General features: G+C 36.6%; 5 protein-coding genes and 1 long non-coding RNA gene across 7 annotated transcripts; 3 read left to right on the top strand and 3 right to left on the bottom strand.

Annotated features, from left to right (window-relative positions):
* Positions 1-1139: 1139 nt before the first annotated feature.
* On the top strand, positions 1140-3597 carry LOC143460947 (putative oxidoreductase TM_0325). Of its 2 annotated transcripts, none has more exons than XM_076958643.1 (7): positions 1140-1278; positions 1410-1543; positions 1686-1778; positions 2410-2506; positions 2628-2738; positions 2999-3035; positions 3246-3597. In XM_076958643.1, the coding sequence occupies exons 1-7, from the start codon at positions 1233-1235 to the stop codon at positions 3514-3516; spliced, it is 789 nt and encodes a 262-aa protein (XP_076814758.1). In that variant the 5' UTR covers positions 1140-1232; the 3' UTR covers positions 3517-3597. The 2 variants fall into 2 exon arrangements, with proteins under 2 accessions (XP_076814758.1, XP_076814757.1); XM_076958642.1 differs by having other exon boundaries at positions 1686-1820.
* Positions 3598-3694: 97 nt separating this feature from the next.
* LOC143460948 (uncharacterized) lies at positions 3695-8919 on the bottom strand. Its single transcript, XM_076958644.1, has 5 exons — positions 8723-8919; positions 7498-7679; positions 7228-7386; positions 5242-5352; positions 3695-5165 (listed from the first exon to the last, which is right to left on the bottom strand). The coding sequence occupies exons 1-5, from the start codon at positions 8805-8807 to the stop codon at positions 4950-4952; spliced, it is 753 nt and encodes a 250-aa protein (XP_076814759.1). The 5' UTR covers positions 8808-8919; the 3' UTR covers positions 3695-4949.
* Positions 8920-9945: 1026 nt separating this feature from the next.
* On the top strand, positions 9946-10476 carry LOC143459794 (uncharacterized). The gene is made up of 2 exons (XR_013117780.1): positions 9946-10125; positions 10282-10476. It is a non-coding gene; the product is annotated as an uncharacterized LOC143459794 (long non-coding RNA).
* Positions 10477-10789: 313 nt separating this feature from the next.
* On the bottom strand, positions 10790-16514 carry LOC143459792 (putative cytosolic iron-sulfur protein assembly protein CIAO1 homolog). The gene is made up of 6 exons (XM_076957071.1): positions 16257-16514; positions 12898-13158; positions 12643-12731; positions 12226-12427; positions 11994-12081; positions 10790-11388 (listed from the first exon to the last, which is right to left on the bottom strand). The coding sequence occupies exons 1-6, from the start codon at positions 16390-16392 to the stop codon at positions 11154-11156; spliced, it is 1011 nt and encodes a 336-aa protein (XP_076813186.1). The 5' UTR covers positions 16393-16514; the 3' UTR covers positions 10790-11153.
* On the bottom strand, positions 13165-16240 carry LOC143459793 (uncharacterized). The gene is made up of 2 exons (XM_076957072.1): positions 14867-16240; positions 13165-14782 (listed from the first exon to the last, which is right to left on the bottom strand). The coding sequence occupies exons 1-2, from the start codon at positions 14888-14890 to the stop codon at positions 14174-14176; spliced, it is 633 nt and encodes a 210-aa protein (XP_076813187.1). The 5' UTR covers positions 14891-16240; the 3' UTR covers positions 13165-14173.
* Positions 16515-18579: 2065 nt separating the features above from the next.
* LOC143458978 (zinc finger protein 862-like) lies at positions 18580-20439 on the top strand. Its single transcript, XM_076955898.1, has one exon. It carries the CDS (start codon positions 18580-18582, stop codon positions 20437-20439), a length of 1860 nt encoding a protein of 619 aa, XP_076812013.1.
* The last annotated feature ends 988 nt before the right edge of the window (positions 20440-21427 follow it).

Below are 21427 nucleotides of genomic sequence, written 5' to 3'. Positions count from 1 at the left end.
CAAACATTTAAAAAGATTCCATTAGGCGCATCAAAGTAACTGCAACAATTTGCCAACTGATGACTGGAACCACTCTTGAAGTCTGGACATCAATTAGCCAAGCATCTTGTATGGGCCTTATTAGGCGCATGTGGCATCCACGAAAAAAATGTCACATTTTTATCATCAGAAAAATTTTAGCAAAAAAAAGTGCATTATCCTTTTCAATATTAAGTTGGTTGTTACATGAAAACTTCAGCCGGCTGACAACAGTTCATTTAACCGGCCAAATTCTCACTTACTTTTTTTCTAAATTAACAAAACCACCTTAACTGCAAATATCAAATTTTTGTTGTGCTCTAGCGAATCGGTTGATCACGTGACAAGGATGAAAACTGGTAAACCATCATGAATTTATATTAGTTTTTATGTAGGGACAAAATCTTTTATTTATTTGCACGGGTTTGCGAAATATGAGCAATGGGCCCTATTAGGGACCGGGCCTTATTCGGTACATGTACCTTATAGTATGTCGTAAACTACAAAGTCAATTTTTATAAAACAAATGCAAGCCGATAGTTGAAAATATTTTAGAAAACGTCACCAAGTGAAACGCTTTTACGAGATAAAATGCAATTGAAATTGACGTTTTGCGATACGTGACGATACGATACGTTATACTTGGCAGGTCAGATACATGTTGGAGATCAAGCTATACTTACGGGCTTACGGCGTTAAGCGCGTATAAAAGCAACAGAGAAATACCTTTCGAATTGCTGCGGTCATAGCTAAGGCAATTGCTTAGTCGCTGCACAGTCACTTCATCATGATCATATTCAGTTTTTAAATATTTACTAATCCTGCTTGTTTTAAGCCTCAAGGCTTTTTCTTGCTCTTTATGTATTTGTGGGGTTATTGTTGCTAATTTGGGAATGTTACAAGCATTTTAGTTACACTCTCAATAATTGCGAATCGTAAAGATACTATTCTTGGAGAGCAGCAAGCTACAGTTATATAGTTATCAATTATTAACCAGTTGTTAGGAAGCTAACATGCTGAAAAGCAAATGAGATTTTGCAAAGGAATCTACAAAACACAGCTTTGAAAGCAGATATAAAACTCAGAGGTGTGTTTTCAAACTTCAGTCGTGCGAAAGTGTACATTAATTTCGTTGAGGTTAAGGCTTTTTGTCTCGTTTTTTTTTCAGTCGACTTTTAAGGATAAGAAACTTTGAATTGTTTTTACAAATAACAATGCCCAAAATGAATGAATTTGATTCAAAAGTTGTGCTTATAACAGGTAGGTTACAATATGTTGAATCCATTTAATTTGTAATAAAAGAAGGCCAAAAATTAGATTCCGAGTAGCCCATACATAAATAAACATTAGCGTATCCCATTAAGATATGATAAAGCCTTGTTTAATTACAGGAGCATCTTCTGGGATTGGCGCGCAAGTTGCCAAACGCTTTGCGAAAGAAGGAGCCCGTTTAAGTATTTGCGGAAGAAACGAAGAAAGACTTACAAAAGTTGCACAAGAATGCAAAAATCTTGGAGCAAAACAAGTATGTGACTATATTTGCTATACTTTGCGCTTTCCCACATTCTAACCTTCTATATAGGAGTTATGGCTATTTATAGGCTACCGGATGAGTGGTCACTGATCATATAAGCTATACTGAAGTAGCTATTACTCTATGTATACAGGTATTACACGTTGTGGCTGATTTGCAAAAAAAAGAAGATATTGAGATGATAATCGAAAAAACTGGAACAGAATACGATGCAATCGATGTTCTTGTAAATAATGCCGCTATTGCAAAAATAGGCGGAGTTGTAGATGTATGTATAGATTTACACTAAATTATGTATGACCGGTAAATTTAAAATTCCAGAGCAGAATATGTTAATATGTGATAAATTAACTATCACTGAAATACCCAAAACGAAAATTTAATAAACTGGTAAATAACAAAAAAATTTTCTATAATTATAATAAAACCACAATGAGATTAATTAAAGTTATGAAACTAATCCTTCAATCAAAGTTTTAAACGAGATTGATTGAAACCCAAGCGAGAGATTATAATAAATCACATTAACCCAATATTTACACTGCTTTACTGTGTCAAATTTTGTTTGATTGTTTTACTGTTTGCTGAACTCACTTTAATAGTTGTTACAACGTTGATTGCTTCGTTTTTTTACTAATCTATTTTGGTATTTTCTCTAGGTACTAACTTAGAATTTTACGTGTCCCAAAAAAGCCTTAAGCTATATAGACCTACATACTATCTTTGTGATAAATTTGTTTGCATTTTAAATGTTGTTTGTAAGGTTGTCTGTCGAAGATTATTGAAAAGTATATTGGACTACACTTATAAGCAAGTTTTTCTGAAAGTTGAACAAGTTTTTGTTTTATACATGTTAGACTACATGGGAAACTTTTAACAATACGGTTGAAGTTGACATGAGAGCTCCAGTCTTTGTTACACAGTTGGCGGTGCCTTATTTAGAAAAATCCAAAGGTCTGTAGGGCTATTCATAACTAATTAATGTTATAATGTTAATCCGTTTGAAAAGCTTTAGCTTATTAGTAAGCTAAAATAAGTCACTCAGTCAAGTTTTTATACTTTGCAATGCATTTAGGTAACATCATCAACATTTCCAGCATAGCGAGTGACATGCCCTGGACCGTTGCCGTCGTTTATGGTATGTGTAAAGCGGGACTGGATCACTTCACTAAAACAGCTGCTTTGGGTTAGTATTTGGACAGTTAGATTTACAAATATTTTGCCATTATTTTCCTTACCCCTAATAATCAGTTACTTTAAGCTAAATCTAGACACCGACAGGCTATCTACTTTTATACAGACTTTTTGTGATGTTAACCGGTCTTACGGGTATAGCAATTGTTGTGGTCATTTTAACGCTTCTGTGATAAAGTTTGTGCTGTAGACAGCGATGTTTTATTGCGCTCACTATTTACATAATTACAGAAATGTTTACTTATTCCACAGAGCTTTCCAAAAAAGCAATTAGAGTGAATTCTGTCAGGTAAGCTGCTTTGGCATTTTAAGTAAAACGACAAAATTCGTCAAGTTTTATAATAGCAAAAGCTAATGTGTAATGGAATGGTGGTAAATTATTTCATTATTTAGTTATCAAACTAATTTTTAACTTTTAGTTTTTAGTCGCTATTTACTGCTGGAATGGCTTTAAACGATTCCACCGATAAGCTGTTTTCTTTTGTTTCTTAATTTTCAGTCCGGGGCATTGTGACACCATGATCGCGCGCTATGCTAATCTAAGTGAAGAAGTCCTAACTCAATTCTACGAAAACATACGGTTGAGGAATATTTTGGAGCAAAAGCATTTGACGACGGATCACATCGCCGATTCTGTCTTGTTTCTTGCCTCAGATTCAGCAAGCATGATCACTGGTGCATGCCTTAAAGTAGACGGTGGCAGTTTCTTACTTGGCCCAACACCGCCCGCAGACTTACCTATGCAAGTAGTAAGCGCCCCGCAGACATAGTAGGCCTTAATCACTTAAATTAATTGTATGATACAAAATAAATTCATCATACAAGCCTATAAATAAAATTCTTTAAATGTGTACAGTATTTGTAAGTTTATAAGTTTGTAAGACTGTATGCAGCGAAGCTCGTTAACTGAAAGTGGAAAGGACAAATTACTTCGAGTTATTTAAAGTAGGTGACGCTTGACGCCAAAGAAGTTCGCAGAAAATATAGGTGAAACGAAACTGGACGACAACTGATACATTCCAAGAATCAACCTTTAAACGTTGTTAAACTTTTTTTAATGCCATTGCACCAATTAAACATAAAACATTTTATGCGTGACAGACTCTATTTGCAACCTCGTACTAACATGCAAGCATCATTACATTACATTATTATAGTGTGTTAGTTAACCTAAATAATGCTTTAAATCAGGTTTGTAATCAAGTCATCAAACTCGAGGCGCAAGTCTAGTCGATACATTTGACAAATAAGACGTGAGTCACGTCAAATCAATTGATATCAGACAACAAGCCATACATAAAACAAAAACACCGTTTCTGTCAACAAGAAACGTTTAAGCAGGTGTATTGGTGAAAAATTAAGATTTCTCTGATTTGATTACAATCTTAGATTGGCTTAAAGGAACAGCCCCATGGCATCGTATATAGCTGGATAAACCAATGAAATCAACAAATACACTGACTTTAAAACCATCTTCAAATTTGAATGCAAAAACCTCATAATTTAAATTCAATAAATCTGTGGTTGCCAATTAGAAATAGGCTTAATGCAAGTTTGAATCAATAATTGCCTCGTAGACATTATCAATGCAAGCGTCAGGTAACAGCTTGTCACGTCTTAGATTAACTTCTTGGAAACTGTCGCTGCTTCAGAATGGTCTTTGATTGCAAGCATGACGTGGCAGTTGTCACGCATGTCAATATACAGCACACTCAGATCTTGCTGTCCATTATGTTTGTGTTATATTTATTAATCAAAATGTAACCTCATTTTCATTCTTTGATGGGCTTAATATTACAATCAACAAACTTCGAACAACATCTGTCCCGGCCGGTCTGCTGCCATAAACACTGATCGGCGCTTTTGCCTGTTACTTTTTTATAAGGTTGGGAAACATCTAATATTTTACAACAAAACTAAAAATATTTTTTAAGTTTTGCTCAAATTCTCATTAAAAATTCATTTCTTTTTTGTAGTATTTCGTATTTTGATAAAAAAAACAATTTTAAAACAGTTTTTTAAAATTGAAGAAATAAATCATGTGACAGAGTGACATAACATAACATATGACATAAAAATGACAGAGTGCGCAAGTTTAAACTAAACGCTTTGCTGCATGGATTTTTTAACACACTAAAGCCATTATTAAAAGTTAATAATTTAAAACAGATTTTCCATCTAATTGGAGTACCCAAAGGCCGAATTAATTAAAATACGCGTATAAGCTGTAGAATACAAATGCTAAAATAATAGGACCAAGCCCTAAAATTAGTGTAGCTTCCAGCTTGACTTGCTTTACGATAGAAGATTCCTCGATAACGCGCTCAGCGATTGACCTCTTGGAGCCAGCTTTATTTTCAAAAGGAAAATCTTCGCCGGGGACATCTTTCTCAAGAAATTCACACAAAGGCCCCCAACCCTGTCAGAAGATCATCAGAATTTTCAGGCATGGCACTTATGTGCTATTAAAATTATCTTCCTTTTCTTATACTTACATGTTCTACATTATAAACAAGCAACTGATTTTTTGGTACGACTGATTTGACGTAGGCGTTGTGACGCCGGAACCACATCTTCCACTTTAAAGGGTTTGGTTCGCTGGAACCCTGTTAAAAATTAAAATGTTACCAAAAAGAAAATACCTTCTATTTTAATAGTTTCTATATGTTTCTCAAAAGTGGTAAACGAAAGTTAAAAACAAGTTCGCCTAGCGTGACATAACTTTATTGCTGTTCTTACTGCACAGAATAGCATACATCGAGCACCGGTATTAGTTAATTATTAATTGCCATATAATTAGGCCTAATTACCATTAACGAAATAATGTCATTACCGAAACAAAACCATAAATATTTGAAAAAAATAAAACTCCCTTCCCTCCACCCAAAGCATCAAACAAGCCTAGTAACCGGAGCGGGTGGTGAGGAAAGTGGTTTACGAAGAAATCGACGGTAATGCACAATGCTGGGGCTAAGCATTTACAACTATATGTTCCTGGAAATAGACGCTGACGGTAACTTCTATTCTTATTCAAAGAACGATGGAGGCCTACAGTTTTTCGTTTTATTATTGCACACAGAGTTGCAGTCTATGAGCATAGTTGACTAATTTCGATGAAAAAGATAGGAAAGTGACCGACCGTGAAATGCCCACAAAGTCCTAGTTAATTTGGAATCCAAAATGCGAGACTGAAATTTTGCTGAAGGGTTGCTGTCATGACCTTGGAACTTAGGTATAGCACCAAAGAGCAACTAAGGCTATATAACACTTACATAGCTAAACTCTTAGCATTAACCAACCGACATTACGCTTACTACTGAATAACGTCGTACAGACGAAAACCAACACAAAACACAAGAACCAATTAAGGCGGCGTGATTATGCGCTAGGCAGAAAAGGAAAACAAACAAGAAAAGGAAAATCACCACAACTACTAATTTTTAAATGTTTAGTTTTTAAAAGAGGAGCCAGGTCGTTCCAATAATCAAGTAGGAGGCCTAGGCCGCTAAAACGGCTTCAATGAGCAACTTTGATGCGTTGTGTTTTGACATGCATTTTTATACATGATAAAATTATGTTTTGTCAGTTGAAAACGTGGTGTGTGTTTTAGAAAATGCTTGGCAGACCTTACAAAATACAACCTATCAATTTTGTTTCTGACTTCCAATGTGTTATAATGTCAATAGTCTATATACTATTTTTGGATATATTGCATTCATAAACTCGATGACAAATAGGATCAAGAGAAAAAAGTACACAATTTTGTAAGTTGGATGAATCGGGGTTAAGCTTGCAAAATGTATTCATTTGTTTAAGATTGGTAAAAGTTCTCAAAATTTGTCAGTCAAACAAACCAAACTGAATTTATAATATGTATAAACAAGTTTAAAACGCCTTCGCCGAAACGCCGTATAAAACGAATTTGTTACACCGCAAAGGCCTACGACGATTTTGAAGCGCCGTATTCTCGAATATTGTTATGTTTTTCTAGGTATTAGACGACAAGTAGTCGCAAATAGGAAAATGCGATAAAAAAGAACAGAAGACCCCAATAAATGGGTTTCGGGGAGTCGATGAACCAATGCTTGGAAGTAAGCCCAACCACATATACTTGCGGTAGCCTTATCAAAATTTGTAATGGCCAAATCAAGTCACGCAAAGTAACTCGGTGGACGCGGCTCCGTGCTTTGTAACTTGGCAACAAATGAAACGCAGAAACTACGATCCAATAACGTTTCAACGCAAAAGAATGCCTTGTGGGGTAAGATAAGGCCTGTCAAAGTCCCAAGCGTAATATGCCAGAATTAGCCCATGATGAGTAATTATGATTTGTAATGGTGCAAACAACAAAGTAAATACGAGCATACGAGCTCGTACAACATGCGCCATAGCAACAATGATAAATGGTGAGCTCACAATACCGCAGTCCATCGGGAAATTTCTGCCTTTATTTGTGTTATATGATGAAGAATATGTCATACCAGTGCAGAGAGCATATCATTATGCCATTGTGTCATTCGATGGCTTGCTGGAGAAATAAATTGCAGATACCAAAGGAATGGATGATCCTTTTGTGCACTCTCCAACATGTTTTTAAAGCTATTATACCAACTGTCTTCTTTCCTCGTCATCAAAATAATCTGCAGACGAAAATCTTTTAAAATAAAATACAATAAAAATATCTTATTTCTTCATATCGGACATAGAACTACTTCGGATTTCTTTATTTAGTCTTTATGTTATAGTTATACCTTTGCATCGGGCCATCGTTCTAAAAAAAATTCAAAGTAGTGAGAATGTGGCATATCGACTACTGCTTCCACGTTTTTGGTGTATAACTTCTCAATTACATCCTGAACTTTTACATTGCGATTTTTAAACACATCCCACCATTCGTTGAAGCCGAATTCCAGTGCTTCTTCGTAATCCCATACTAAAACAAAAACAGGTGTGTAACACAGCCATATGGTTACGCTAAAACGGCGTGTCGTGACGACCCACAATTTGTACAATAAGTGATCATTCTGATTTGCTCGCCAATTTCTGTTACGCTGTCTAAAAGCAGATGTTTAATAACGCTATAATGGCATGTCGCGATAGCTAAGTAAAACAAAACACAAAAGCAACAGCGGAAAACGCCATACAACCGTTATAACCGCTCATCCTCTATGAACTACAGTAGGCCTACTATGGTGGTCGATACTGCCTCAAGAAAAGATAAAGAGACGTTATTAGGACATTCGAACCGAACAACTCAATCAGTTGACAACTTTTTCTTGGCAAATGTCCGAGTGATGGAATGTACTGAATAGCATATACGGTAAATGCTCAGTCAGGGGTTTTGCACCAGACCGAACTCGGAGTAATGCAAAATTACATCAGACAATCAAGGAGAGATTTTATAGGAAGAACTGATACTGCCCTCATAATAACTAAAAAAGAGAGCCAGAAACAAGTCATTAAATTCAAGTCTCAAGACAAGTCACTTACGATTTGAATCGAGTCGGTTTTTTTTGGAAAAAGTGACTCGAGTCATTCCTTAAACGGAACTCGAATCAAGTTGGCGAGTCGATTAATATCGGAAACTAAGCCGAAGAGAAAGCAAAAGTTTTGTTTTTATTAACAAAATGTTTTTTAAGTTCTATAAAATTGGCATTTTTTTAGCTGTACCGTATGCGTTTGCTGATATACTGCATTGCTTCATAATTTAGATCATACCGCATTTTAAGGTTAGTTTGGCGTTTTGCACAACATTTTGCACTAGCTACAAGCCCATGTGTTTAACCGTAACAAAGGAAGTTTATTTTCGGCTTAATGCTAAGGCTAAAACAATGAGAAGTGACCATACGACCATTGTCGGAAGTGGCTTAAATCAAAACCTTTCATAGAAGTTACTGGAATCATTGCAACTCTGCGATGAATGCATTTAAATAAATATAGGACGAGTTGAAAAATTAACAATTAGAGTAGACCTACCTTCGTTATAACCCAAAATCCGTAAAGCTCTTGCAGTCGACTTAGTCCCAGTCTTTGGGGGCCCTACGCAAATAACTTTTACCATTTCGTCACGCCCTTAATCTGAAACCAAATTAGGATTATGACAAAAACAAAAGTATCTTATACGAACAAAGTCGAGCCCTTTTTCCACCGAATTCAAGAGCAGATACGTTAGTTTTGTATAACAAACATCAACTTCAACCTTCACAACTGAAATTTTCCTCGAGCTTTATTTACACAGATAAATTTTATGAAGGCTGAACTAAGCGCCTTGCACCACAGCAATACAATACAAGCAAACGTAAAGTAGCTAAATGATTAACTATTTCGCTATCTTGCCCGCATATTTCTCGGAAAAAACCCTAGCCTGGTGGGTGAACATAAAATGGTTAGCCATACTTATTCAACATTTAACTAATAAAAACTCGACATAAGTTGCTGGACAAAAGGAAAACTTGCAATTAGACCTACACGTTTAAAGCATCATTAGCAGTAATAAAAATTATTTTAAAAAACCTACAGTATATATAGGCCAATAGCAGGCTATAGTAGCCTATATGCTCGTGGTATACGGAGTAGAGTAATTTTTAAAAAAAATTGTGGAAAATTCCAATTTTTTGTTGCTCCTTGTTGTCATTATTTTTAATTAGGCTTACCATAATTTTGTGGCTTCAAAGCGGGACGCTTTCAAACAACCCAAACCCCTTAGCTGTGATTTTTTAACTTGACATTTTTCGGAATTATTACGTAAGCCTACATTTAAACCCAGCCTAGCTGTCTTCAATGGCCATATTGTCATCGAAAGTTCAAGTGTTAGTTCTCTAAATATCGGTTTCAATTCGAAAAATAGGAAGGAATTGACGTTAACGATACAAAGATGGCTGCCTCTATTTCAACGGAAAAATCATGCGTTCAAAACGTCATTTTAATGGTTCTTTTTAACCTAACTAGGCTAACTTGAATGTTACAATGTAGTAACCTAATTACCTAAATCTACCTTTTAATGCTAATTTAACTTCAATTAAATCCCAAATAGCTAAAATCAAGTTTTTGTGTGTCTATTCTCCTAACGTAACGGCTTAACTAGCTAACAAGGAAACCACTAGCCAAAGTAACAAGCTGTACCAATTATCCGCTAACAATGACGTCACGATAACTTTTTTATCGAATACAATAAAATAAATAACAAACAAGATCACGAATTCTTCTTCAAGAAGTACCGGTACGCTACATAGCAAAAACAATAGTGATCGTGTATGGCTTCTATGCGGTATGCCTATGCTGGCTGACTGAATGCCAAACCGGGATGTTTGGCCGACCGATCGGGACGCCGGGACAAGGCGTTAAAAAGGGGGACTGTCCCGGCTAAAACGGGACGTATGGTAAGCCTATTTTTAATTAAATTTAGTTTTGAAAAATGCAAAAGTTTATCATTTTCCTGCACGTGCATCGTGCACTATATGTAATATATTTCTTATTTGAACTTGCAGCTAGGCCTATGTTATTATTACCGATGATTTTGTATTTTTTCTTGTTAGATGTTGGCTTACCAGCCTAGTCTATACTTAATTCAAAGTGGAGAAAACCATGCCAAACGAATAACAGCAGGCCTAAAGTGCCTGCAAATTCTTTAAATTGTGGATTCTCTCTTGGTGACAAGTTGATGCATGAAATTAATTAATATGGCGCTGATCTTTAATCTTTGCTGGAAAATATACTCTAAAATTATTTAGCGAGTCAAGTAATTTCTTTTTCTCACTGTGCGAATCTGTAATTGCTTGAATCAAACGCAAAAAGACCACTAAGTAGAATCATACCACTCAACTGAAGCTATTGCAACTGTTTGCTGATATGCCAAACTACTTCTACGATACACCAATATAGGCCTACGTCATCAGGTGTATTCTACCTATTGATCTGCATAGGCGTACTTGAACATCATTCATACAATATCTTCGGAAAGAGCAAATTTCCGCCACATTGTATACTTCACATCTTTCAGTTAACTACGGCCTACAAGATTGCTGGCAACCATTCGACCATGAAACCAGTCCTTGAGTGTTTTTATTATAATAACCGTAACAAATGATTTTAAAAACCCTATGGCCTATGTGTTTGCGATTACAACAAGATCCTTTCAAAGGTATTGCAGACCGACCCATAAGGCTGAAGAACCAGCGCCTATCACGTAAAGGAAAATTTCACATTAAAACCAAGCGGAAAATTTAAAACAAACTGAGAAATTTTGTGGTTGACTTTATTGCACGCTAGAAAGGCCAACACGTAACATCTTTCGTAATGAACCATACGACGTTTGACCTAGCCGTGCTAAATCTTCTGAGCACTTTCGTTTATGCATAGCAGAAAGGCAGGAGAACACTTTAAACTCGCTTAAAGCTGACGACCTTAATCATTCGCCGGTCATTTTCCATATTTTGATTGTTCCGTCATCACTGCAAGTGGCAAGCAATCCGGCAACACTGGGGTTCCAAGTCACAGCGTTAACATCTTGTTCGTGCGCGTGCCGTACTCTGCAAATCAAGTTAAATACAGGTTCTGCGCGGTCACCTGCCGATAGGTCTTCTTGAAAAATTGAAACAGAATCATCGCCGCTAGCTGCTGCAATCATCTCTGTGTTATGACACCTGCAAAAGACCAGCGGGCTAAGAATAACAAGAAAAGCACGTTTTGTGCGGTAATTCATATTGCTAAATTAAGTTGCAATTGTGCAATAAAAATTAGTCTACTCCAGTAGAGTTGGTTTAGAAATTAATATTGCATCAGTTGTCTACCTTCTAGAACGTGGTTTTCGTGCCAAGTTAATGTAATTTCTCGAAATCCTTTTGTCAAAACTAATGAAATGCTATGATACGATATAATCTTTATCCTCGTACTGAGGGAAGTCTTTGAACGATTTAAACCTGGCGATCATTCGTCATCGCTTGAGCCCCGGCTACTGAGCTAGCCTTGTAAAAGTACCGATTGTAGCACATTTTTTATTTTGTTTACATTTGTTTTTTTAATTTTTATATTGCCCGAATATAGAATTTTCCACCAGGTCCGCTAAACAGGAGAAAGTAACATTAATGCCTTGTCCAACAGCATTACAACAGTATAGCGCCACAAAGTATCGAACACAGCCGCATTTATTGCGAGGTCAACGCTCGAACCACTCGGCTACCGAGCCGACGGCGTACAAGTAAAGTGAATACAAGTAAATATAAAACATTTATCATGATAATATACTTACCATGAAACTGCATATATAGGTCTGCTGTGATAACCTGATAAGGTACACACGCATTTCCAAGTAGGGTCTTCCCCGCTGGTGTGTACTCCTGCAGCAAATTGCGAAGTTTTACTTTACGACCACAAAATATCATGTACTGCAATAAAACTGTATTTTCTTTTTTACATACAAAGCTGTTTAATTACAATTTACAATTCTACAATTTATAAAAGATAAACAATATCTTTGCAACCTTCCATATTCCCAGGGTCAAATCTTCTCCATATTTTAATTGTTTTATCGTCAGACCCAGTCACCAATCTTGAGCCGTCCTTTGACCAGGCCACTGACCAAACAGTTGATGAATGACCAGTCAAAGTGGCAAATGATATCCAATCCCCATCATCTTCTTTAAACAACTTTACAGTGTTATCATAGCTGGCAGATGCAACTAGCTGAATTGATAAAAGATTTTTTCAGCAATTTTACCAGATCATTCGGAATTGTTTTAGAAATTACAATTTATTATTATCAATAAATACTCTTTTATATTACATCATAGTGATTTTGCATGACCATAAAATAGAATTTTTTAGTCTTGATGTTTAGTTATCTATGCCAGGTTTTTATAATCAAATAACACATTTCATTGCTGGATACTTCATCATACATCTTCAAATGGATGCCAAGAAATATCTTTCACATCTTGAGAATGTACACTTAGCACACCAGCACATTCAAAATCACCATCTTCATCCACTACAACACACAGGAATAATTACCAAATACAACAGGTTAACATGTTATGAGGAATGTTATGAAACATGTTATGTTATGGCAGAAATGCAAATCGTTGATCTTGCCGTTATGCATTGAAAATTTCTATAATGGATGCATTATACTTAAGTTACGACTTTTATTTTACCGGACCAAATCCATACAGATTTATCTCGAGAGCAAGTTGCCAAGTATGTGCCAGATTGGGACCAAACTGCTGCTTTCGCTTCATTTTCGTGTCCTTCTAATGTGGCTGATGATTCAAACTCCCCTGAGCGCTTGTCCCAGACACAAACTGTTGCGTCAAAACTTGCAGAAGCAAGCATGTTACCACACGGAGACCAGCCAAGCTTGCGAATAGTACGTTGGTGTCCATCTTGAAGAATCGACTTACAGACCCATTTATTTCCTGAGATGAAATTTATGTATGTACTGACATTTAAACATATAATGTGCGTAATGCACCTGCACATACAAAACATGGTAAAACACATATTTGCTTTTTAATAATTGTAAGAGAGATGGAAAGACCCGAGTCGGGTTTTTGAAAAGACTTGACTTGAGTTTTAGTGCTTAAAAAACTTGACTCTTGTTAAGGTGGAAATTTTGGTTGACTTGACTCGAGTCACAAAACAAATTATTTCAAATCATTGAAAAATTGGTTTTTATATTTGTGAAAGAATCTATTCAGACCTCATTATGTTTAAATTTATGCTGAGAGCATTCAAAAAGCAGTTTGAAAAGAAATCTTAAATAACACAAGGGAACACAATTTTTGTTGACTTCGGTCTAACAATTGTTTTTGACTAACTTTTGGGTGCTGATTCCAAAAATGACATCAGTTTTTCTCTATCACGTCAAGTTTTTGAGCTAGCCACCCACCGCTTTGTCTCATAACCCACAAAAAAGTACAACATTTAAGATACTTGCGTTCATTGTATAAATCATTTTAAGAACTACAAGCAACTGAAAGTAACTCAATGGTTTTCAAATAAACATTTGTAAAGCTCTATTCTGTTCCTTAAAACGGATATTGCTTCTGCAGGACAAATAAAGTGCGAGCTTTAGGGCAAAAGTTTACGCTTGTAGCTTTTCCTGGTATGTTCAAGCTGTGGGCATTCTCACTTAATACTCCAGCAATAGTCAGCCAGCATTTGTAAGTCCCATCTTCCCTGATATCTTTCCTCTATCACCTTCAGATCTTGGTGGAATCTTTCTCCTTGCTTATCGCTAACCGCAGCAAGGTTTTCCGGGGAATTAGCAAAATGGCTATGCAAAAACTGCATCTTGATGTTCATGTTGCAGCCGAGTTCTCTGTAGCTTTCCAATAGCTTCAGAACAATTTCGATATAATTCTCTGCCCGTGCATTCCCGAGAAATCCCTTGACAAGGTTTTTATATGATAACCACGCATTTTCTTCCAATTATGACATTGAACCACTGAAACGTTCATCTTTGTTGAGTTGTCGAATTTGTGGACCATCAAATACACCAGCTTTAATTTTTTGTATTGACAGGCCAAGAAAAGCCCAAACAAGGTAATTAAAACTGTTGCTTTCAGTTGTCAATGTTTTAAAGAATTGCCTCATTAGGCCGAGCTTTATATGCAGATGTGGGAAAATAATTTTCTCTCTGTCAACAAGTGTTTCATGTAGAATATTGGGATCACCAGGTTTAAGGTCAGATCTCGGAGGCCAGTTCCTCTCCACCCAGTGCTGATCTCGAGCTCTGCTGTCCCACATACACAAATAGCAGGGGTACTTTGTGTATCCGTGTTGCTGACCAAGAAGAAAACATAACATTTTAAGGTCAACACATATGATCCAATTGTGCTTGTGATATTGCAACAATTCAATGACTCTTTTTATGTTTCCGTATTCTTCACGAAGACTAACTGAATGTGCAACTGGTACTGCACCGTATAAATTGCTATTATAGAGAAGGACGCACTTTAAGATCCTCTTTGAGCTGTCAATGAACATTCGCCATTCAATTGAGTTGTAGATCGGAATTCCCAACTCCTCCAGTAAACCCTGTATATTATGGCAATACACAAAGTTACTGTCACTTCGAAAGTATGGTAAAAACGCACTTTCTCTCAAACGAAAGTACGATACCTTCGCTCCTTTTCCAAAAAACATTCCACGCTTTTATGAAACTACAACTTCAAAGCGAGGTAACACGTGTTTTGAGCGCAGTTGACAAGCTTTTTAAACGTGTGGTGTAACCGAGTCGTCATTTTTTTAAAGGCATTTGACAGTTACTGATGCAAAATTGCACAATAGTGTGAAATGTTATGAACCTAGAACCACCACTCATCACTCTGCAAGGATAGGAACAGATATTATTTTATTGCTTGTCTGTTTTCCTGGAAAGTACGAGTACATACATGGTTGAAAGTGGAAAGCAACTAACTTCAATTTTACCATTCTTATCTAGTTTCGTTGGATGATTGCATCCTCCAACCAAAAATGGGGGAAAAGCATCGACCTAAATCGATGCCTGTGCCTTTTTTGCTTAATAATTCAGTTGATTCTTCTTGTATATAACTTACAATATGATTAGCCTGTGCATTCCTATTACAAATGGAAAAACAATACAGCTAAAGTCCTGAAAATTTGCATATTTTGGATGTATGCTGTAGATTGTAGAGCAAAAACTTGACGTGATAGAAGAAAACTGGCGGCATTTTTGAATTCAGCACACCAGAATTAGCCTAAATCAAGTGCAAAATCAAAGTCAACAAATTTTTTGTCCAAAATTGTTCCCCAGTGTAATGATTTGGCATGCGTTAAGGCTTGGAATTAATAATCATGTGAAAAGTACAGAGACCGACTGAAATGTCTTGAAAAAAGTAAGTCGGTACAGAGATTTGGTACTTTTGAAAAACGGTACCAACAGTGGTACTCAAAAAGTACCGCAGTAATGTGTAATAAGTAAAGTAATACAATAATTCGGTACTACAGTACCGTGGTACTGCTCATCTATGATGACAGCCTAAACAGAGATGCAGGTTTTATGGGACTTTGTAAATAAATATTAATTTTTTGATTTTAATATAGCTTTATTCCCGTTTTTCTTTTATTTACCAACTGGTTTTATTCTATTTTGTTACACTATAATTACTTTGTGATTGCTGGGATGCATGTAGATATTACATCACAGTTGCGTTTGCTATTTCCAAGCAGGTTAACACAAGTCAGCCACCATCAACTTTATAGTTAAAATATAAAGATCTCTTCAAACATCATAATACATACTATTTATTATGTCACAACTAAAATAATGATAATGTAAATGGTGTGTGCTTTACATGAAATCCATGTTGCATGGTGTGTCTCAAGTAAAAAGGTTTGAAATTTATTGATCTAAAATTCTACGCAATAGCAGTACTTATCACAATACTGGCAGCCAATTAGACAAATACATTACCAGATTTGGTAAACGGCAGTCAGAGTTCTAGACTATACATACTAATCTACTATTTAAAATTGAAGCTATTATTACCTTCTTTACCCCATATGCGAATGGTTTTATCTGTACCACAGGATGCGAGTAGCATTCCATTTGGGCTCCACTTGACATCCCACACTCTGTCATTGTGCCCTTGTATTGTTTCAATACATTCCAGTGTGGGAGTCATTTCAATTAGCTATCTCCTTATGCTGCTGTATATAATTTTTAGTATTACCAATTAGGCTTTAAGCATTCATAAAAATACTCTCAAAAAATTATTTTAATGACCTGTACCTGTTTAAAAATTAAGTATTGTTAACCTAAACTGAAAAAAGCAATACAGAAGAAAGCCTACTGGATAACTTATTATATATTAACTTAAGGCATTCAAATCTGTAGAATATTGCAGTCACACCAACATGACACGTTTATTTAAGTAATTGCATGAGCTCTTATGCCAAGTCAACAGTGCTCATACAGTTAACTAAAAGCTACTAATTAATTATTAATTACTATGATACCATAATGATATTTAACTGTATTCTTTTAAATGGAGAAATTCCAAAATCAAAAGCACGTTTTTACAGTTTATTTAGAATTGTACCCATACAAAATTTACATTATTACTCAATTGAAACATCTTTTACTACGACAATAAATAACTCTTTTTAACTAGCCCTTTAAGATACTATTAATATGTAGAAATAGACAGACTAACAGGGTAATGACAAATCAAATTTTTCTTCAAATTACATGTCTATCAGTTTATGCATATAACTGTATATAACTACAGTCGACTCCGCTTAATTCGGACACTTTGGTTCCGCTCACTTTTGGCCGAATTAAGCGGAGAAACAGCTTTGTCCGAATCAAGCGGAAAATCAATTGTTCGTTTCATGGTCATGCATAAAGGCAAAAAACGCATTTAAAATACTGTACTGTTGCGTAATAAATGAATTGCAGCTGCGCTATACTGCAGTAACTGGCACTGATCGCATAAAACGTCTTCGTTTACTTTAGTGAGCAATTTCACTTTTTGTGCTAAACTTTTCTGTACAATTTTGTCCTACAAGATGGACGCAATTGTACCGAAGTAAAAGCGACTATGAAGCTGGCACGGCCTTATATGAGTTCACTGTCGATTGTTACTGCATCGATCGTCATTGTTTCACCATAATCACTCATAATGCAATTGCATCTTGTGTTAAAACGAACGAAGTACTGTTTATTGTGTCATAACCTAACGATGGAATTGCGAACCTGTGTCCGAATTAAGCGGAGAATTGTCCGAATTAACAGGAGTTTTTTACGTTCAATTTTTACTTTTGTTCCGTTCCCGAGCATTTTGGCCGAATAAAGCGGTTGTCCGGGTTATCCGGTGTCCGAATTAAGCGGATTCGACTGTATTTTTGAAGTTCTAAGCCAGGGCTACTCAACTATTTTTAGCAAAGGTCCATTTACAAAAGTTCAAAATTTGCTTAGGTCCGTTATAACTCTCATGAAATAATTTACAGTCATACAAATGTATTAAAATACGATATATAAAATAATATAATTCTCTGGATGGGTATTAATTTAATTTTAAAATGTCTGGATTTTTTTAACACAACACATGAAATACGGTATATACAAAATCCGGTAAAGTGGTATTAGCAAAAGCAATAAGCGAAATTTATTTATTGTTCTGTTAGTCACAGCTAGTGGGAGATTTGGCATTTCTTATTTCTTGCTAGTTCTTTAAATTTTGGTTATAAACAGGGTTGCCATACCGTCCTTATTTCTAAGATTTGTCCTTATTTTAAAGGTCCGTGTCTTAGAAAACTCAACTGTCCTTATTTCTAAGAAATGTCCTTGTTTTCGACTTGCGTCCTTATTTTGTCTTATTTTCAACAACTACAGAACTTCGATCGTTTTCCTCTGGTATCTGTGTTGCATAATATTCTAAAATTATGCTTTTGCGTCGAGATTTTATGACATCATAAATGAAAGGAACTCCCGTGGCGTACACACCACAGGATTTGACTTCTAAGTGGTGAGATAGCTAGGGCAGTGAGTGGTATAGCAGTTTCGGCTGTACCAAGCTATCGCAGCGGACGTCATTTTAGCAGTAAACAGCAGTACCAGGTTTCTGCTGTTTAGTCTACAGCAGAATAAGCTGCGGCGAAGGCAGCATTTATTGCGTAGTGGTTGTTAATGGGGAAAAGCGCGCAGTGCAGTCGACACTTGGGTTAAAAAGTAGTAAAGCTAGCCTATAAATCATTGATAAATTTATCTAAATTATATAATTTAGATAAATATCATAGATAAATATTATATAATATAATATTGAAAATATAGTTTTAGCTACTAATAAGGCTAAATCTGATTAGTTAAAATGAGCGAGCGTAAAAACGTTTTTCGTGACGATTATCAGGATTATGAGAGAGAATTCAAAGGTATCAAAAGAAGCTTGAAGGGCGAGTGTTTCGCACATTGCAATATCTGCAATTGTGACATTAACCTGGAGGCCATAGGAAAGACCGCTATTTCAACTCACACTGATACCGAAAAACACAAGAAGTGTGTCATAATGATTAATTCGAGCCAGTCGATGAATAATTTTTTCACAAGTCGATCAGCACCAACGACCACAGACTACAAGGCAGCTGCTGCTGAGGGTACCTGGGCATTCCATACTGTCAAACACCAGCAATCATTCCTCACCAACGATTGCACATCGCGATTGTTCAAAGCAATATTCCCCGATTCCAACATCGCAAAGAAGTTTGCTTCGGCCAGGACCAAGACTACAAGCATTGTTACTGGTGTTTTTGTTCCATACGCTCAAAAAATGTTTTTGTCTGAACTTGGTGTACAGCCTTTTTCCATCTCGGTTGACGCCTCTAATCACAACGAGGTGAAGCTATTTCCTCTAGTCATCAGATTCTTCAACGCCAAAGTTGGAGTGCGAGTGCGTCTTCTTGACCTGCGATCGATGCCAGGCGAGACCTCGGCACAGATCACGAACTTTATTCTCTCATCGATTCAAGAGAATGGCCTAGACATGAAGCAGCTGTCATCCTTTTCTGCCGATATTGCACCAGTGAATTTTGGAGGATCACAGCATAGCGGAAAAAACAACGTCTTCTCTCGCCTCAAAGAGCAAACATTGCATCTGATCCCAGTCGGCTGCCCTGCTCATATTTTGCATAACGCAGCAGAGAAGGGATCAGAGCGCCTCACACTTGACATAGAAACAATCGTATTGAAGATTGGTAGCCACTTCAAAAGCCAAACTGGTAGGGCGATGAGGCTCAAGCATTTCTGTGAGGAACTTGATAGCAACTATTCGACTCTACCAACTCACACGCCAACTCGATGGACCACACTTGATGCTGTACTCGAGCGAATGATCGATCTCTGGGAACCACTCAAAGCGCATTTTCTTTCGCTGAAACATCCACCAAGAATATTGGAGGATTTCTTTAAATCAGAAGAGTCACTGATCATCGTATCATTCCTCCACAGCGCTCTCTTGCTCTTTAATAAACCACTGTTACTCCTGCAAAAGTCAAATGCATTGTTTCCAGAACTGGCAGAGATAATTGAATCTTTCAAGATCAAAATATTGCAACGCCAGTGTTCAGGGTTTTTCGGAGCAACAACAGACGAACTACTAAGAACAGTCGATGAAGAGCATGCTAAGGTTCTCAAAGCGAGCTTCCAGGAGTTCTACACAATTACCTTGGAATACATCAACAAGTGGTATCGATTTGAGAAGCATCCAATGCACATCAACTGGACCCTGCTGAAAGATCAAGCAATCGAGTACGAGGAAGTGAAGGGGTTGGCGAAGCAAGTTGATCCTCTAATGGCAATGAAAGATGAGCTGTTCGATGAAGTCTCGGCTGTTAACGCTCTGCTCAAGAAGATTCCAGATGATGTGTTCCGCAAGGATGAACCGGAGGCCAAGTGGATGAAGATCTTTGCCGGAAACGACTCTTTTCCGCTGCTCTACAAGCTAGTTAGCATCATTTTCTCCCTTCCGGTCAGCAATGCGTGTGTGGAAAGAGTGTTCTCTCTTGTTTCGGCGCAGTGGACCAAGGAAAGGAACAGACTTAGTGAAATGACAGTCAAATCCCAGCTACAAGTAAAGGTAAACCTAGACCTGAGCTGTCGTGAGATCCATGAAGCACTTTCTAATAACAAGGAGTTGCTGGAGCAGATTGTTTCTGGCAAAAAGTATGGAATGTGATATGCCACGGCTCGTATAAATACAAAGTATGTACAAAAACGCTTTTTTAATGCTAATCTAATTTTTCGACTGTCCTTATTTTTGGGTCCATGTCGATGGCAACCCTGGTTATAAAGTAGCGAGAGCGAGTCGAAGGCAGTGGTGAAGGGTTTCATTGGTCATACAGATGCGAAATTTATTCTTTATGAAGTTCATGTTTGAAAACGCTGACTCGCAGCTGTGCATTGTGACGTCAACAAGGCTTGTTTGAAATTGTGCTATTGTCTGCTGTTTTTTTTGTTTTTGCAAATCAACGATAATGGATTTGGTTTTGTTAAAAAACTCGTGTCCTTTATGAAGTCACAAATGTCATTGTGACTTCATTGATTGCCCCGATCGACAAACGACCTATTAACAAAAACCGCTAGAAGACTAGTTTGAGCTACCACTTACACACTTGCTGATTAATTGAATAAGCAGGAATAACAAAACTAATGATGAACGATTTCATTTGCGTAAATGCTGAGACAGATAAGGTCTGGATTCAACACTGAAAAGGTCCGTATTCGGACCGCGGTCCGCCAGTTGAGTAGCCCTGTTCTAAGCTATTATATATATGATATGTTACGCTCTTTATAATAAAATAATACTTGCAAAAAAGTTTAAGTATATTTTGTATCAAACCTAAATTTTTTGTATTTACTGTAGTAAGTATAGGAACACAACACATATAAGTATCCTATAGGAACATATAAATAAATGTACATAAGGATAATCCCACCCTGGCCTATATAGGCTAAAATATACACCGATGAGAAAAATTAAAATTTGCCAACAATTTTCAGTTTTTAATTAAATCGGTACTCTGAGCACAAAGTCAGAAAATTTTGAAATAAATGACCGAGTTTTGTAATTAAGGTCTTTTTTGTGTGGATTGGGGACTAAATGAGGAACCTCAGTTTACAGCTGACTGTGAGGAGCCAAGGGTGTCCAGGCTGCAGAGTATCTC

The sequence above is a fragment of the Clavelina lepadiformis genome, chromosome 5 (genome assembly GCF_947623445.1).
Source record: "Clavelina lepadiformis chromosome 5, kaClaLepa1.1, whole genome shotgun sequence".
Classification (NCBI taxonomy): Eukaryota; Metazoa; Chordata; class Ascidiacea; order Aplousobranchia; family Clavelinidae; genus Clavelina; species Clavelina lepadiformis.
Note: the sequence above shows the minus strand (reverse complement) of the source record. Positions and strands in the feature narration are given on the sequence as shown.

What these genes read in the sequence shown, in the direction of transcription:
- LOC143458978 (XM_076955898.1), top strand. Translation starts at nt 18,580, where the DNA reads ATGAGCGAGCGTAAAAACGTTTTTCGTGACGATTATCAGGATTATGAG.
- LOC143460948 (XM_076958644.1), bottom strand. Translation starts at nt 8,807, where the DNA reads ATGGTAAAAGTTATTTGCGTAGGGCCCCCAAAGACTGGGACTAAGTCG. An exon ending in GATTTTGGGTTATAACGAAG is followed by an intron (nt 7,680 to 8,722) that starts GTAGGTCTACTC and finishes TTTTTGTTTTAG; the next exon opens with TATGGGATTACGAAGAAGCA. An exon ending in TTGTTTATAATGTAGAACAT is followed by an intron (nt 5,166 to 5,241) that starts GTAAGTATAAGA and finishes ATCTTCTGACAG; the next exon opens with GGTTGGGGGCCTTTGTGTGA.
- LOC143459792 (XM_076957071.1), bottom strand. Translation starts at nt 16,392, where the DNA reads ATGACTCCCACACTGGAATGTATTGAAACAATACAAGGGCACAATGAC. An exon ending in TCGCATATGGGGTAAAGAAG is followed by an intron (nt 13,159 to 16,256) that starts GTAATAATAGCT and finishes ATTTCATCTCAG; the next exon opens with GAAATAAATGGGTCTGTAAG. An exon ending in ATCTGTATGGATTTGGTCCG is followed by an intron (nt 12,732 to 12,897) that starts GTAAAATAAAAG and finishes TGTGTGTTGTAG; the next exon opens with TGGATGAAGATGGTGATTTT.
- LOC143459793 (XM_076957072.1), bottom strand. Translation starts at nt 14,890, where the DNA reads ATGTTTTTTGGAAAAGGAGCGAAG. An exon ending in TTTTTGGAAAAGGAGCGAAG is followed by an intron (nt 14,783 to 14,866) that starts GTATCGTACTTT and finishes CATAATATACAG; the next exon opens with GGTTTACTGGAGGAGTTGGG.
- LOC143460947 (XM_076958642.1), top strand. Translation starts at nt 1,233, where the DNA reads ATGCCCAAAATGAATGAATTTGATTCAAAAGTTGTGCTTATAACAG. An exon ending in AAATAGGCGGAGTTGTAGAT is followed by an intron (nt 1,821 to 2,409) that starts GTATGTATAGAT and finishes TATACATGTTAG; the next exon opens with ACTACATGGGAAACTTTTAA. An exon ending in ATTAGAGTGAATTCTGTCAG is followed by an intron (nt 3,036 to 3,245) that starts GTAAGCTGCTTT and finishes CTTAATTTTCAG; the next exon opens with TCCGGGGCATTGTGACACCA.